The 18,668-nt window shown below is 30.5% G+C and overlaps 1 protein-coding gene across 1 annotated transcript; it reads left to right on the top strand.

The window, feature by feature from the left end:
* The first annotated feature begins 12,469 nt into the window (after positions 1-12,469).
* LOC105973932 (putative beta-D-xylosidase 7) lies at positions 12,470-16,031 on the top strand. Its single transcript, XM_012998972.2, has 5 exons — positions 12,470-12,558; positions 13,726-14,028; positions 14,129-14,396; positions 14,485-15,249; positions 15,343-16,031. Exons 2-5 carry the CDS (start codon positions 13,729-13,731, stop codon positions 15,948-15,950), a joined length of 1,941 nt encoding a protein of 646 aa, XP_012854426.2. The 5' UTR covers positions 12,470-12,558; positions 13,726-13,728; the 3' UTR covers positions 15,951-16,031.
* Positions 16,032-18,668: the final 2,637 nt, after the last annotated feature.

Below are 18,668 nucleotides of genomic sequence, written 5' to 3'. Positions count from 1 at the left end.
ATTCACCTCATGCTTCAAGAGGTAACATCCAGATCCATTAGTGTTTAACTGTGTAATTATTAATTATGATTAATTATGAATTGCAATTTATCACCTGGATCTTTTTATGATTGACTTCGTGAATTATTTGATAATATGATGCATGATCTATGATTTAATGCGACCATGCTATGTGTTTTAATTAAATCAAATTAATTATATGCACGTATGTTTTTAATTTGCGCTGGAAGAAAAAAAAGGTACGCATTATTGCTAAATTGTGCACGTATTTATATGTAAAAACGTTTTTCATGTAATTTTTTTATTTTTTCGTTGCGTACAAGTGCTTGATTCCCAACAATGATTTCATAGGATATTTGAATAGTTTTACACGTTCACACACAAGAAATACACGTTTTTTTCTCTCATTTTCCTATTCTTTATTTACTCTTTCTTGAACTGTTTTCTCCGACTAACTTGATCATCAAAGTGTCTACTCAGGGCTCAAGCCCCGGGATTTCAGGTGAACGAAACAATTTTTCGGCAATCAATATTCAGGGAAGGTGTTCGAGAAGAACTAATTTTGGTGAGGGTTCAACCAACTGTTGAGTGTAGAATTTATATTCAATACGTTTGCGTTACGTGGATCTTTTGTTTAGATTTAATTATATTTGTACTTTAATAAGTAGATTTTGTGTTTTAAAGGTGCAAATCGAGAATTAATGTCTAGGAAGGAAAAAATATCAAAAGGAATAGAAAAAAAAATGCAAAAAAAGAAATATAATCAATTTGGAAGAAAGGAATTTCGCAACAGCACTAGCCGTGTCCACAATTAATTTCGAGCATATCTCTCTCATCCAAAGTCCAAATCACTTTATTCTAGCGACACTGGAAAACTATTTTAGAGGGATACAATTCTTATTTCGTATAATTTTCCAGCATTCGCATTCTAAGATAGTCAAAATCGGAGAATAGATCTTGGTGGGATAAAGTTGCTGAAGTTAACTCCTATTAGGTTTCCCAACTTCCTTATCAAGAAAAGTCTATAAGAGCAACAATGTCTTATCATCCAATCACAAAATTTTTTAGACCACAGAACGAGAAGACGACTTACGAGCAAGACAGCAAAATGACGAATTTCCGCCTTATTTTTTTTCTCTTTTCATAAGAAATATTAGTAGCTAGTTTTCTTGTTCTTTGATTTTATTCAACCCCTATGTGGGATTTGTAAACTCAATTATATGATTTTATTCAATTATTAATTCCGGATTATTTCTTCTACTTGATATAATAAGTGTATGAACTTGATGACTTTATGTGCTTTATTGTTATTGTTGAATGCAAGAATAGGAAGATCGGTTCAACAATTAAAACTATTGAAGAAGAACATTTGTTGTGTTATGAGAGAGAGACATGAGTCGGAAGATTAGGGAAAAATGAGGAGTAGATTTTTTTTTTAGTTATGTACTTTTATTTATTTCACCGAAATATCAAAAATTAAATATGGAAATTGATTAGTCAGTCAAAACAGAAAGAGAGGTAAAAAAAAGGGAGAGGTCGGTTCATCGAGTAATATCAACCACCCGATTTTTCAACAAATTAGAAACTATACAAGACCCAACTATATATGGGTCGCTTAAAATAACCGGCCCGACAGAACGAGTCGGTTGGTGGGCAATTATCGAATGTAATTAAGTTTAGAAGAAGTCCTGTTAATAAGATACACTGCACTACACTGAGAATATAATGCAATCAGTCTACAAAGCAATAGGAACCTTTCATTTAAAATAAATGCAAAGTCTTTTTTGTTTAGCAAGACGACAAATGTAACGTATATAAGAAGTCGAATAACGAGTGAATAAGCGGAAACGATTTACTAACTGATACCATATTATACGATCAAAAACATAAGAGACAGAACTCCTTTTGATTTGATAGATGAATTAATTGAAGCTTTATTATTGAATTACTGAGTTGTGAAAAAGTGCATAAGAAATACATCAGTTTAATCTGTTTATATACCTAACTAATCTAACTAACTCTTGATATATGTAGTCTAATATTTATAAAGTGCACATATGCATAAACTCAGTTCTGAAAGAACACGTTTTTATAAGTAAGTAGTATAAAAACGTTTATAATTTTTCTTCTAGTGTAAATAATCCTATAAGTGTGATGTGAATAACGTTATAAAAACGTTATATTGTCTGTTATAATTAGGGGTGCAAGTTGGAACGGAAATTTCCGCCGGTTCCGATTCGAAAAGTTCCGGTTTTGGAACAATTTTTTTGATTCCGACTTCTGAAATTCCGATTCCGAATTTTCTTGTTTTGGATTGGAATTGGAATTTCCGGTCCGATTTAATTTCTGAAATTACTTCCGAAAAATTCCGATTTTTTTCTAAGAAATACACCTATAAACAATATATATAATATAATACTTATTTTAAGGGTTTTGTTTTTTTTTTTTTTTTAAACAGTAATTTGCTTTAAGTTTTGTTTAAGGATTTTGACATATTGAATTGTTAGAAGTTTTATTGGATCATGATGTAGTTTATCTTTATTTATTTTTTTGAATTGAAATTTAGTATTAGCTATTAAATTTACTTTTATGACGTGGATGTTCTTATTTTTTGGAAAATTATGAAATTTTCAGAAAATTTCCGCCAAGTTTTGAAATTTTAAAACTTATCTAATTTCTGAAATTCCGAAATTTCCAGACCATTTGGAATTGGAATGAATTTTTAGATTCCGTCAATTTTAGAATTGGAATTGAAATTGATTTTATCCTTCCGAGTATTTTTTTTTTTTAATTTTCCGGAAAGGCAATTCTGATCCGATCGATCCGACTTTCGCCCCTTGTTATAATTCGTATATATCACATCTGATGATGAGGTGGTGAAATGTAATCTCACGGTTTAATCATGAAATAAATTTTGTACTTTTGTAAGTTCTTTCCTCTTTTCTTCTTTGATTCCGGAAAAGATTAAGGTTATATTTGATAAAATTAAGCACTGAACACTAAATGCTAAATAAGTATTGGCATGATTAAGAATAATGTCTGAATGTTGAATGTTGAACCAAAATGTTTGTTTGATAATTAAGATCTGAATGATATGATTTTACAATGTTAGCCCTACAATTAAATTTTAGTTACTAATTGGATTATTGGTGGCATTTAGTGGCATCTAAATAACTTTTTATATTGAAAAATCATAAAAGGACAAATCTTTAGTCACTATAAAATAATCAATCAAAATAAATATATATCACCTATGCCAAAACAATTTAAAAAAAAATAATACATTACAAATTATAAGCCAAAAGAAATCCCATATTGAAGTTTCATCTGCAAAACAAAATCATTATTTGAAACAGTTAGGCTAAGTACTCCCTCTGTTCCACAATAACTGTCTCTTTTTAAAATTATTTTTGTTCCATGTTATCTGTCACTTTACATTTCCAACACTGCATTAATTGTGTAATTATCAATTTTACCCTTATTAACTATCTCCAACATTCTCTCACATTAATTATTGGCAAGGGCATTTTAGTATAAGAACATATATTTTTCTAAAATTAAGCAACATTTATTGAGATCCTTAATCCTTGTGCACAAGCTAAAAACGACAATTATAAAGTAACGGAGGGAGTATTAAGGACACTTTAATAATAAACACATCAATGATATTTATTATAAAATGTTCAGATAATAATTTTTTTACAAAAAAGTCCACACATAGTCTAGAGGTTTGGTAAAGACTAAAATAGTCCCTCATATTATTAATATCCTCAAATTTCATCATTTAATTTAATCTAACATCAATTTGACCCCAAATTTCATAATTATATAATTTTGACCTAAAACACATTTTTATGGACAATTACCGCCGTTGACCGCCGGTCTCCAGCGTTGATTTTTTTAATCCTAATTTTTCCGCCACCGGTTTCCGACGTTGACTTTTTCGATTTTTTTTCCTTTTCTTTAACATGTTTTTGCCCCACGTTTAAACAACAATATTGCTGTGATTGACAATAATATTAACTATATTACTGTTAAACACAGTAAAATTAACTATACTACAGTTTAACACAAGAATATTAACACAACAAAATATATTATTATTGTGTAATAGAGTAAAATTAATATGTTGACCGTTCAACAAAGGTAAACATAATGAAAAGCCAAAAGAATTAATATTACGGTGAGTGACAATAATATTACTATAACAACAGTAATATTACCGTCAACAACAGTAATATTATTATGTTTACAACAATATTACAATAATATGTAGTAATATTATTACCTTACTCTGTGAGTAACTCAAACAAAACAAAAAAACTCAAAAAAATAATAATATTCATGTGGTTGACAGTAATACTATTGTGTTTGTTGACAGTAATATAATTATGTTGGCTTGTCAAAAAATCAAACAAAATTAAAAAAAAAATAACAAAAAAAATAATAATATTGTCATTGACTCTAATTGTACAGTCAAGTAATTGTACTGTCAACGGGCAGTAAAGTTACATAAATGTATTGTCAACTACAGTACAATTACGTTAATGTACTGTCAGTGACAGTATAATTACGTTAATTTACTGTCAGTGACAGTATAATTACCGTTAATGACAGCACAATTACGGTTAACGTTTAGCGGCGGACGTATAAAAAGAAAAAAGAAAAAAAAAAAAAAAAAAAAAGTCAACGATTGGATTTTTGTGGTAAAAATTGATTAAATTGGGGTTACAATTAAGAATTGGGTGTATAGGGTTGGAGGTAATTTTGTCATATACATGAATTTTTCTATTATTTATAATAAATATTAAAGGGATTGGCTTATTGGTGAAAGAGATATAACCCCTAAACCTAGAATAATAAAGATGGTTGGTTGGGTACTTATGCACAAAAACTCAAATATTTAAAGTTTCGTCTACTCTCTCTTTATCTCGAATCCCAATGCAATGTTTTGAAAACCGGACCGGACCGGCCGGTCCGACCGGTTTCACCGCGAACCGCCGCCATATCCAGTCCGGTTAGTAGCGAAAACCCAAAACCTCCAAAAAACTGGGTCAACCACCAAAATCCGGGTTCGACCGATAAGAACCGGAAAACCCGGAAACCGGTTCAAGAACCGGATTTTAGCTATAAAAAAATTTCATGGTCGGATCTGCGTCTATGATGGTTGTGGGTGAGTTGACCTTACCGGAAACGGCTGTGGGTGAATGGATCTAATCGGATTTGGGGCAAATGTGACTGAAGAAAAGAAAGGAGGAGGTGAAAATGAAAATAAAGAAAAATATGAAAAAAAAAAAAAAAAAAAAAAAAAAAAAAAAAAAGTGGATAAAAATCTCTGTATGTGTAGAAAATAAAAGAACAAAGAACAAATAGAGAGAGAAGAAGGAAGGGAAGAAGAGCAGGGCATATCAGTTTGGACACGGGAGACATGCGTGAAGAGGAAAAAGCATATGGAAGAAAGAAGAAAGAAGAGAGAGGAGATGAGAGAGAGAAAGTGAGTGAAAAATGTAATTTTAAATTATTTTTTTATAAAAAAAGTGAGTCAGTGGAAATATACAAAATATATAGATAATATTATATTTATGGTACTTAATTAATAAAATAATCATCTAAAAGAAGTTTTTTAAAAACCCGGTTGGGCCCCGGTTGAACCGGTCCAACCGTGATCCAGTAACTTGGCCGGGTCGATGTCCGATCCGATTTTCAAAACATTATCCCAACGTATATTAATTTGTGTGTTTATTATTATGTAAGAAAATGGGTTCTCCCGCCATATTTATAGCATGTGCTCCAATTTGGTGAAAAATATTTCATGCTGATGGTAATGAGAGAAGAAAGATAGGTGGTTGTACTTCCAACTATAACGACCTACTTGTTCTTCCTATTTTTGGCTAGAAAATATCAGTGTTCTAAAAATCAGCCGAGGCGGCCGATTAATCGGTCTCCGAGGCGGAGGCGGTCCAAAACCTTTACGATTTTAGTGTAAAGGTTTGAAAAATCGGTTTTTTGCCTGTGAGGCGGTTTTAGGCGGTCTGAGGCGGTCAAACCTTTAAGGCGGGTCAAACTCGGTGGCAAAAATCGGTAAAAAATCGGTTTTTTTTTTTTTTTTTTTTTTTTTTTTTTTTTTATAATTCAAAATAAAAGTTGGGATTTTAATAAAAGAAAATATGAGTTTATGCCTTATTTTGTTTATGTTAATTGTTATTGTTAAAGAACTAATGATGTATGCCAGAAATGTTCAAGAATAAATGTAAATTCAAAAAAAATGTTTTTTTATTTATATTTTATAAGGATATTTATGTATTATGATCTTATAATTATTAAACTTTTATTATGTTATTAAGAATATATACATGATGGAGATATAACTATGTTTAAATATCTTTTTATATATGTTTCGAGTATTTATAAATAATATCTAGAGATATATTATATTAAATTTTAAAAACCGATTTATTTCCGATTTATTACCGATTAATCACCGCCGCACCGATTAATCGTGAATCGGTGCCTGACCGACTCGGACCCGATTACCGCTTTTTACAACCTTGGAAAATATACATTTCAATTATAATTTCAATTAAAGAATACGTTCCATTTGACATTCACCCATACGTTCCAATTTAAGAATACAATGCTAAGGCATCTTCCACCCATCTCTATTTCCTATATTTTTCATCTAATTCAGGTGTTTTTAACATCCCAACTTAAATCACTAAATCAGCATTACACCTCAAATTATGGTGACATAGTTTTAGTCTCCCATTGTGGTCAAATCACATATCACCATATTACCAAATCCTATATTTTCACTAATTTTTTTTAGTGAAGAAATTTGCAACTCCCACCCTACCACCATTTTACCTTTATTTTCACCAAATCCTATTTTTTCTATCAAATATAGAAATTAAAATAGGATTTGGTGTAATTAACACCATTTTATAATTAGCATATAAAATTATTATATTAACTAATTTCATGTAATTACCAATTTATAAACATATTTATAGAAAATATATTAGTATTAATTAATGAATTAGTGTTCAAAAGATAAATACATTATTTATTATTATTATTATTATTATTATTATTATTATTATTATTATTATTATTATTATTATTATTATTATTATTATTATTATTATTATTATTATTATTATTATTATTATTATTATTATTATTATTATTAAATAAATATAAATATGTTTGGCTCTAGTAAGGGGTACTCTTTCCTTGTTAGGCCAAACAAAGTTTTGATGAGGCCCATTTGACCTTCAAAATTATCAATCCAATAATTTGTTTTGGCCAAAACAATGTTAATGGTTTTTTTTTTTAAATCGTGTTGTAATATTTTTATGCATTTAGTTATGAAATTATTGTTTATGTGTGGTTTTATTATATGTATAATAATTTATGTCGATTTTCATTCATGTTTCAATAGTTTTTTAAAATTTAATATAATTCTAAGATTATATAATCAATAAAATTATTACTTATAATCGGATCTATAATCAATATTTTTAAAATTAAAATAGACTAAAATTATGATTAACATTAAATTTATAATTTTGTGATATATTTTATGAAATACCATGGGAGATCAAACCAAATGCTATTCTCTATAAATAGGAAAATAGTGAAATGTTATTATTTTATTGTTTAGTGTAAAATTTGATGGAATTGGTGGGAGACCAAATACACTATTTCTTCATCAAAAGTAGTTAAATTATAGAATGGTGTGCTAAGGGTGGGAGATAAACCCATTTTTTCACCAGCTAAAATAGGATTTGGTGAAAAAATGGTGAGTAGGGTGGAAGGTGCTCTAAGTAGAGTTTTGATTTCAATGTTTTCACTTTTCAGAATATAGGATTCCCAATATAAAAATTAATTAAAGGGTTTTTGTGCATATAAGTCCCTAACCAAACATTTTTATTGTTCTAGCCTCTAGGTTTTGGTATATAGGAATGGGCAAGGAATGGAATACGTATTCCCAATCTCATTCCAAAACACATGTTTGGTATGTTTTGGGAATGGGAATACCCATTCCTACCGGAATGGTCATACCCAAAATTATAGGATTAGGGATTCCTCCACTCCCCCATGGTTTTACTTATTCCCAATCCTATGGGAATAAAAAATTATTTTCTTTAGACAAAATTATCCTTATTTTAATACTTTTTATTTACAAAATTATCACGTAGATTCCATATTACTTAAACCTAATTAATCAATTCTTCCATCAATTTAAAAAATAATAAATTTAAATAAGTATTTAAATAACTTCTATTGTTATTAATCATCACTGTTATTTTTCTTATGATTGGTGTGTTTCATTATTAGTTGTGTTCTACATGTCCTTTTTGTACTCAGTATTTTTTTTTTCTCCAGTTAAAAATTTTATCAAAAAATAACATATTATGAAGAGTAATTGAATTGTAAAAAAACGTTTAATCACAAAAAAATTAAAAATAATAAATTTAAAAATCAAGGTAATAAATAAAAAAATTGCTACAAAATTTTTTTAGTTAAAGGATAATTTGGTCATTAAAATATTTTATTTCATTCCAATACATTTTATTTAAGTTACCAATCATAAGATTGAAACAAGGTAAGGGATTAGATTTCATTCCTTTTTTATTCCTTGTTTATACCAAACATAGGAGAGGGAACAATATTATCATTTCTTTTCCATCATTATTCCATTCCAATGCTTATTTCATTCTTATCTTATTCCTTTCCTGCATACCAATTGTTACAAATAAAGGAAACATTCATGTATATGTCAATATTACCCTCAACCCTTTATATCCAATTCTTATTAGTAACCCCAATTTAATCAATTTTGTCCACAAATATCCAATTTTGACCACAAAAATTCAATTTTGACTTTTTTTTTTTCAAAAACTTTTTTTTTCGCCGTCGGATTCCGGCGTTGACCCGTGGTCAAAGACGATCTTCGGCGTTGACTTTTTTAAGTGTTATTTTTTTTTATTTTTTTTACGTCCGCCGCTAAACGTTGACCGTAATTGTGCTGTCACTGACAGTAAATTAACGTAATTATACTATCAATGACAGTTAATTAACGTAATTGTACTGCCGTTGACAGTAAATTAACGTAATATTATTATTTTTTATTTTGTTTGATTTGTTAACAAGTCAACGTAATTATATTACTGTCGTTGACAGTAAAATAACTATAACCACAATAATATTACTGTCAATAACATCAATATTATTATTTTTTTGGGTTTGTTGTTTTGTTTGAGTTATTCACGGAGTAACGTAATAATATTACTGTCTATTATTGTAATATTACTGTAAACACAATAATATTACTGTGGTTGACGGTAATATTACTGTTGTTATAGTAATATTGCTGTCAACCACATCAATATTATTATTGTTTTGTTTTGGATTTTTTTGTTTGTTTGAGTTATTCACGGAGTAACGTGATAATATTACTGTCTATTATTGTAATATTACTGTGGTTGACGGTAATATTACTGTTGTTATAGTAATATTACTGTCACTCAAAGTAATATTAATTCTTTTGGCTTTTTATTATGTTTACATTTGTTGAACGGTCAACATAGTAATATTATTACACAATAATAATGAGTTTTGTTGTGTTAATATTACTGTGCTAGAGATTAATATAGCAATATTATTGTGTTAAACTGTAGTATAGTTAATTTTACTGTGGTTAACAGTAATATAGTTAATATTACTGTCAATCACAGCAATATTGATGTTTGAACAAAAAAAAAAAAGGTTACAGAAAAAAAAATCGAAAAAGTCAACGTCACGGACCGGCGTTGCCGGTCAAAGGCGGAAACCGGTGGCGGAAAAATTAGGAGAAAAAAAAAAAAAAAAAAGTCAACGTCGTAGACCGGTGGTCAACGGCGGTGACAGACAAATTTCTCTGTAAAAATGTGGTTTGGGTCAAAATTGAATAATCTGTGACATTTTGGGTCAAATTGAGGTTAAATTAAATTAAGTATGAAATTGGAACATATTAAAGTATGAGGGGCTATTTAGTCTTTTACAAAAATCTGGACCATGTATGGACTTATTTGTAAATAAATTTATTGTTTGGATCTCTTTATGAATAAGTACCCATTGACGGGCTTATTTGTAAAGATCCCATTAATTAATACCAATAATGAACTAATCAAATAATTATGAATTAGAATCAATTCAACACATGAATTATTATTTTTCATTTAGGGACTCAGACTAGTAATAATATAATATACACAAGTGTGAATCATCTGGTCGGAAAAGTCAGAAAAATAAATTATATATTAAACAAATCATCCAATTAAATTAGAATCTAAACAACATGTGAATCCCATTTTAGCTTCCAACTTTCATTGGGTCCCTTTGGTTTTCCAACATTTAATTATTATTTATTTCATAATTACATTTCCAGCTGTCTGTTTATTTCCAAAGGCCAAAATTTCATGGCAGATAAGATTGGAACTAGTTGCATGGTAATAAAACCATATAATACAACATATATATCCAGAAATTATTAATGGATGTTGATACAATCGTTAGGTAGGGTCAAATAATCCTTGTGAACATTAGAATTTATATATATATATATATATATATATATATATATATATATATATATATATATATATATATTAGGGTCGTGCATGGATCGGTTTTAACCATCAATCGACTCATTTAAGTTGGGTCGATAATGCCAATCAACCCATGTGTAGTTGGGTCGATAATGGTTTTTAATATGCTAAAAAGTTGGTTAATCGGGTAATATCGACCAACCAACTTTATTTATTAATTTAATATTTGTTAATCTTATTTAAAGTATTTAATATTTTTTATTTCAAATTTCTATTTTATATCACATTTATTAAATTGTCTAATATTGATCAAAATCCTAAAAGCAATAAATATAACCTAATTATCTAATATGAACTATTTTAATTTTAAGACATATAGCTTATAATATTTGGACGATTATTAATTGTTGAATAATTTATGTTTAATTGCAATACATATGATCCGTAATGTTTTGAATTTTGTATTCGAATATTATTGAACTAGTCATATTTAATTGGAAAAAAAAAATAGTACTGTTGTAACAACTAAAAATATTAGAAAATATTTTTGATGAATGACGCATCAACCGACCCACTAAATTGGTTATCAACCACCCACCTAACCCATGTCAATTGGGTCGATAATGCTTTTGTTGGATAGGTTGGGTTGGTTTTATGGCCAGTTTTTAACCAACCCAACCAACGCACAACCTGTATCTACCCGAAACCCGAATGTTCGGTAGAATTTTATTTGAGCTGAATATAACTAACTATGAGCCGGGCCAAGTTTGTGTCATTTTTATTAGACCTGAATCATTTATAAGCCGAATTTGAGCCTACTGTATCTCAACCTGAATAAGACCCGACGATTAAGTTAATAATTAAATAAACAATATATTTATTATTTTAGGCTTAACATCTAGAAAAGTGTTAGGAGTACATTTAGAATCCCTTCTATTTGTTTTATATTTCTTCATTTTGGACTCCGGTGCATTTTTTGTCATACTAGCTAATTACTCAAGGATTAAACTTTTGCAACGTTAAACTTCATTTGTTTCAAAGAACAAACTATAGTTTTCATTTTATAACGTGACTATAGTTTTTGGCTTTTTTTTTTTACTCTTCATGAATATTCTAGGTTTTCCTCTTCGGTTGTGAAGGTTTTTTTTGTTTTTGAACACGTTCGACTGCAAAGTTGTACAATATGTAATTGTTCGATATAAGTGCAGTATAAACCCAAAGCCCAAAAAAATACACGAGATATTGAGCCTGTACTAACAAGACCCGATAATTTATGAGATTGATCATATAGTAATAATATCTGATGGTATATGAGCTTGAGTCAACCCAAGCTCAACTCACATGTACCGGCCGCCAGCATATTGATTATGATTTATCACTTATCCAAGTACAATTGCCACCAAATATCCTAATCACCAAACGAACTAAACATTTTTTGATGTGAATCAATTTAGTTGACTATTATTCCATGTTGTGCTGCATTTGCCCCCAATATATAAATGACTACCTTAATTATTTACAAAAATAATAATAATACACGAGGAAATTAATTAGTGTTTGATTAGATCCTATCATATTCACTATTCACCAATCAATTATATATTGCCAGCTCATATCCTAGTCAGCAAAAGGTGATAGAAATTTTTTTCATAGCAAAATCAATTTAGTTGACTACTATTTTTGCTGCATTACCCCTTCACTATATATAAACGACCTCCCCATAGGCCTATAACATGAAAAAAAATTTACAATTCCACTCAAAAATAGAAATGGCTCTCAAATTTACAATAATATCCTCTATCATATTACTTGAAATCTTAAAGGCTCAATCAGCCAATAAACTCCCGCCATTCTCGTGCGACTCAGCCGCCACATCGACGAGACTATCAAGTCGGCGACTAGTTTTCCTCAAGTCATACTCACCGCATCTACATTTGACGAGAATCTTTGGTATCGAATTGCCAAGGTAAATTAATTAATTAGTCCATAAATAACATGACTATTTTTTATTTATTTTCTTTAATTTTTTATTTGGGTATATTTGAAGTGACGTGTTATTGGGATTTACTTAAATAACATGTGGGTTGCCACGTCACTGCTGGTTATATTACTATTATAATTAATTGTCAGCTCAGCTGATGTATGTAGTTACAATAACTGCTGTGGTAACTGCTTTTAAACTGCCACTTGACTTATGATTTATATGATATGACAACATAAGCTACTTGAATTTTTAATTTTAATTGCGTATTACATACTTATCTAACTCTTTGACCTTTCTCCCGCAATTAGATTAATCTTTCTCCATATATATTTATGTTTTGTTTAACTAAATAATGGACTTTTCCATATATATTTATGTTTTGTTTAACTAAACAATGGACTTTGTTTTGTGTTTAGTTAACTTATAAGATGCTAAAAGGAGTTTATAAGATGTTTCGGACTTTATAAATTCTTCTAAAATGTTTGGTAATTTTCAAAAGAAAAATTTAATTTTTTTTAAAATAAGCTGTTGGAGAGTAAATAAGATTTTTTTTAGAAAGTACCTCTACCGCATATTTTTATTTAAGATCTTATAATGAGTAAAAATATCTTAAAATATCGTTATCCAAACACTTTAAAAATTTAGTTTTAAAAATAAGATGTAACAGCTTATCGGCTCTTAAAACATCTTATCAGATGTAAGAGTTTATCAGCTGCTTAAAATAAGCTTAGCCAAACGGGTCATAATTGGACTTTGTTTGATGTCTGGTACCCAATAACTTGGCGGATCGACCCGTAAATATTATGTTATCATGTCTTATCTTGCCTTCTACGCATATTTTTATTGGATCTTTAAATATCCAATAAATATAGTTGGGTTTCATAAAATTATTTAGTTTTATCTTGGCAACCAAACGAGACCTTACAATATATAATTATTAGAGTGGGTTGGAGTCCAACCTAAGCAGAGGGTGGATCCGCCACCGGCTGTCTCTAACGCCGTAAGCACCGTATGGTAATTCAAAAAATTCTTGTTCGACCCGTGGTTGTTAGATTATATTGGCGAATATTCACTATTGAGCTATGTGTTCTTTATTCGTCGATTTTCGATTAATTTTGTTAGCTAACACATATAAGTATGCATTTGAAGGTGATGGGCAAAGAAGCTAGAGCTATATACAATGAAGGACATGCAGTAGGCATGACATTTTGGTCGCCAAACGTCAACATTTTCCGAGATCCGAGGTGGGGAAGGGGACAAGAGACACCTGGCGAAGACCCTTTTCTTACAAGTAAATACGCTGTCTCGTTCGTTCGAGGAATCCAAGGCGACAGTTTAGAAGGGGGTGACCTCAGAGACGGCCATCTTCAAGCCTCTGCATGCTGCAAACATCTCACCGCCTATGATTTGGAGAGTTGGAACGGAAATAGTCGTTTCACATTCGACGCTCTTGTATGAATTTCTCTCCAACACTACGTTACATTACGACAAATGTTTAGAATAAATGATTTTTTTTTTCTAAAGAAAAAAATGTGTTAATTGTTTTGTATAGGTGACGAAGCAGGATATGTCGGATACATTCCAACCATCTTTTAAAAGTTGTGTGAAAGACGGTCGAGCGAGTGGGGTTATGTGTGCTTATAATTCCGTCAACGGTGTTCCAAATTGTGTTGATTATGATCTACTAACGAAAACCGTTCGCGGGGAATGGGGATTCCAAGGGTACATAGCATCAGACGATCATGCGGTCCCACATCTATATGAGATGCAAAATTACTCCAAATCACATGAAGACGCTGTGGCAGATGTTCTCAAAGCAGGTAACTTAGCGTATAAACAATTGATCGACTTAATTTAAACAAAATAAATTCTAATGACATTTTTTTTTATCAAACTAAAAAAAAATAGGCATGGATGTCGAATGCGGCGACTATCTGGCGAATCACACAAAATCAGCAATCCAAATGGGGAAAGTGAGTGAATTTGATATAGACAGAGCCCTTCATAACCTCTTCACCGTGAGGATGAGATTAGGACTTTTCAACGGCAATCCAAATCAACTTCCGTACGGAAACCTTAGCCGTAACGACATATGTACTCACGAGCATCAAGATTTGGCACTTGAAGTTGCACGCGATGGGATTGTCCTTTTAAAGAACTCGGCAAATCTCCTTCCACTGTCAAAGTCGAAAACAATGTCTCTTGCAGTAATAGGCCCCAATGCAAATGTCTCGGGAACACTCTTAGGAAGCTACGCGGGGCCCCCGTGCAAGACAATTACTCCACTACAAGGACTAATGAATTATGTCAGGAAAACCGAATTCCATCAGGGTTGCGAAACCGTGAATTGCACCTCAATTGCCTCACGAGAAACGATGAGACTTGCCAGATCAGCAGATTACGTTGTACTCGTAATGGGAATCAATCAAGATTTTGAGCGCGAAGATTTGGATCGAGAAGACTTGGTACTTCCAGGTCAGCAACAGAGTCTTATCATGAGTGTTGCAAAGGCAGCTAAAAATCCGGTTATATTGGTATTGCTTTGTGGAGGCCCTGTTGATGTTTCGTTCGCGAAACATAATCCCAAAATTGGGAGTATTTTGTGGACCGGATATCCCGGTGAAGCTGGCGGAAAAGCTATTGCAGAGATCATATTTGGTGACCACAATCCAGGTATATTTCTTCAAAAAATAATTCTTATGATTCCGATTTACAAATATATGTTACTAGCAATTTTTTTTATGTTGTTTTTTTTTTTTTTTTCAGGAGGAAGGCTGCCGATGACTTGGTATCCGAAAGATTTCATCAAAATACCGATGACAGATATGAGAATGAGGTCCGATCCATTATCCGGCTACCCGGGACGAACATACAGATTTTATCAAGGCGAAAAAGTTTACGAGTTCGGCTATGGTCTTAGCTACTCAAATTATTCATACAAATTTGTTAACGTTGGCAAAAACAATCTCAATGTCAAGAGATTATCGAACGCAATGAGGCTTAAAAGACCGTACGAAATTCCAGTTTCGGATATCGGCTTCGAAAAATGCGAGAACGCAAAGTTTTCGGTTAATGTTAGCGTAGAAAATAAAGGGGAGATGGCCGGTAAGAACTCGGTTCTGCTATTTGTAAGGCGCGACGAAGCCGTTAAGGGTAGTCCAGTGAAACAGTTGGTCGGATTTCAGACAGTGAAATTAAACGCAAAAGAGAAGGCTAATGTTGAATTTGAAATAAATCCATGCGAGCATTTTAGTAGTGCTAGTGAAGATGGAACGTTGGTAATTCAATCAGGGACTCATCACTTAATTGTCGGAGATCAAGAGTATCCTATTCTGCCAGCACAAATATTTGACAACAGCTGGCACTTCTTTTGAATTGTTCAATTTAATTATTTGTAATAAAACATTGTATTCCACCAAATTGTTTCAATTGTTTTATTTTTGTGGGTAGTTGAATTGTTCTAGTATATGAAAGTAAATTTGTAGATAGTTTGTATCCAGGGGTTATCTGTTGGACTAGTATATTTAAAATCATTGCTTTCATTATAGATTTTTATTTATAAATTGTGATTTGTTACATTATTTGATTGGACAAGTTGTTGATTCTTATAAATAATTGTTCACAATCTACATGTAATTCGACATACCAACCAATATAATATGATTGTAGCCCAATAATTTAGTAAATCTATCTTAACTATATTAAAGGAAGTAGCGTGATGCCTATATTAATCCATATTTTATTCAATTTGGTTTTTGATTGACCCACTCTTCAATTGTCTCGAATAATATTGATCGAACAAATTATCAGATCGAAAGCTCCTATAAAAAAAGATAGATGTAGTTGCGTGTCTTCTATATTAAATAATTCTAAGGTGTGCTTATGCGCATGGATTGCAAAAGCATATTTCACTGTATGTGTTGAGTTCAAATATGAATATTTCATGCAAAGTGGAAATAAATACTATACAATCGACAATTGTATCGTTCACAATCAATTTTGAGAATTTCCTTTTAATTAGGTCGGAATGGGTCTTGCATGGTGGTGGCTCGTTTTCGAAGTTGAAATGGGGGTATTTTGGGAATTTGCATGTGGCTTGTTCTCTTTAGCAAAGTTGAGAAATGATTCTTGTTGGGTGCATGGCATTTGAGTTAATATTGTTAGTTTTATTTTATTTAATGGCCCATTAACCTTTGAATTTAATTAATTAATTGCGGATAATTCAATTTTTGAATTAATGCTGATTTTATAGTAATTGATTGTAACGTATGATGGCAATAAAAGACCATGATGGGTGGGATTTGTCTTATGCCATTACAAATAATCGTGGCCCTCTTCTCTCGTCTATAAAAGAATCCACAACTCTTCTCCTCAATATCAGACGCAATTTGAGAAGTCCATCAATTACAGAACACTAGTGAGTTGTGATATTAGATAGATAGAGAGAAGAAGTTCATGTTTTAATATAAAAATAATTATTGTATAAAATGAAAAGCTTAATGTATTTTTTTGTAAAATGAGAAATATAATATATTATTGTGTTTTGTCTATTTTACCGCACATATATTTTTTCAAAAATTTAATTTTGAATTTCAACTTTAGAGAAATGTTTTTTTTAGATTTTTCTAAAAGAATAAAAAAATAAAGAGTTTGAATCTTAAAACAACTAAAGTTCGATAATAGCTATAATATAATATATTATATAGAAAATAGTAATATAATAATCATAATTAATGATAATGTTAAAGATTTTCAAATTGATTTTTAAAATCGAATAAATTGTCAATCGTACAATAACTCGTATTTTATACCTTTTGTGTTGTAACATTAAAAAAAAACACAATAATATATTATATTTCTCATTTTACAAAAAAAATACATTAAGCTTTTCATTTAATAGAATAATTATTTTTAAATTATAAAACAAGAATTTTTGACTTGATAGGGGTAATTTAGTCTTTCCTGTTTTCATTCAAGGGGGTTATGTGCTAATTTCATACCATAAGGGGGTTATGTGCAAAATTTCAAAACCACAAGGGGGTTATGTGCCTAATTTCATACCATAAGGGGGTCATGTGCAAAATGTCAAAACCACAAGGGGGTTATGTGCCCAAATTCATACCATAAGGGGGTCATGTGCAAAATGTCCAAACCACAAGGGGGTTAAGTGCTATTTACCCTGAAAAAAAATGAGGGTTTAATATGGTACATCCAAGGCTGTAAAAAGCGGTAATCGGGTCGGAGGCGGTCAGGGACCGACTCACGATTAATCGGTGCGGCGGTGATTAATCGGTTATAAAAAGGAAATAAATCGGTTTTTAAAATTTAATATAATATATTTCTAGATTTTATTTATAAATACTCAAAACATAGATAAAAAATATTTAAACATAGTTATATCTCCATCATGTATATATTCTAATAACATAATAAAAATTTAATAATAATAAGATCATAATACATAAATATCCTTATAAAATATAAATAAAAAGACAATTGTTTTTGAATTTACATACATTCTTGGCATACATCATTAGTTATTTAACAATAATAATTAACATAAACAAAATAAAGCTTAAATTCATATTTTGTTTATGAAAATTCCCACTTTTATTTTGATTTATAAAAAAAAAAAAAAAAACCCATTTTTTGCCGATTTTTGCAACCGAAGTTTGACCCGCCTTAAAGGTTTGACCGCCTCGGACCGCCTCAGACCGTCTCGGACCGCCTCGAACCGCCTCAAACCGCCTCACAGGTAAAAAACTGATTTTTCAAACATTTACACTAAAACCGTAAAGGTTTTGGACCGCCTCCGCCTCGGCGACGGATTAATCGGCCGCCTCGGCCGATTTTTAGAACACTGGGTAGAGCTATGGAATATGTATGTATGGCCAAATGCATATTTGTGTATTTTATCACTCAATTATATGCAATTTATTAATACTCATATATTTTATGATTATTTTGCATTATTGAAATTATAACTCAAATAAAAAACGAGAATATTATTAGTTTTATATTTATGAAATTTACTAATCTTGTAGTTGTTAAAGTGACCTAGATTAGTAAAATCTTATAAATATAAGAACTAT

This window comes from Erythranthe guttata, chromosome 3, assembly GCF_056151865.1.
Source record: "Erythranthe guttata isolate IM_541 chromosome 3, IM_541, whole genome shotgun sequence".
Lineage (NCBI taxonomy): Eukaryota > Viridiplantae > Streptophyta > Magnoliopsida > Lamiales > Phrymaceae > Erythranthe > Erythranthe guttata.
Note: the sequence above shows the minus strand (reverse complement) of the source record. Positions and strands in the feature narration are given on the sequence as shown.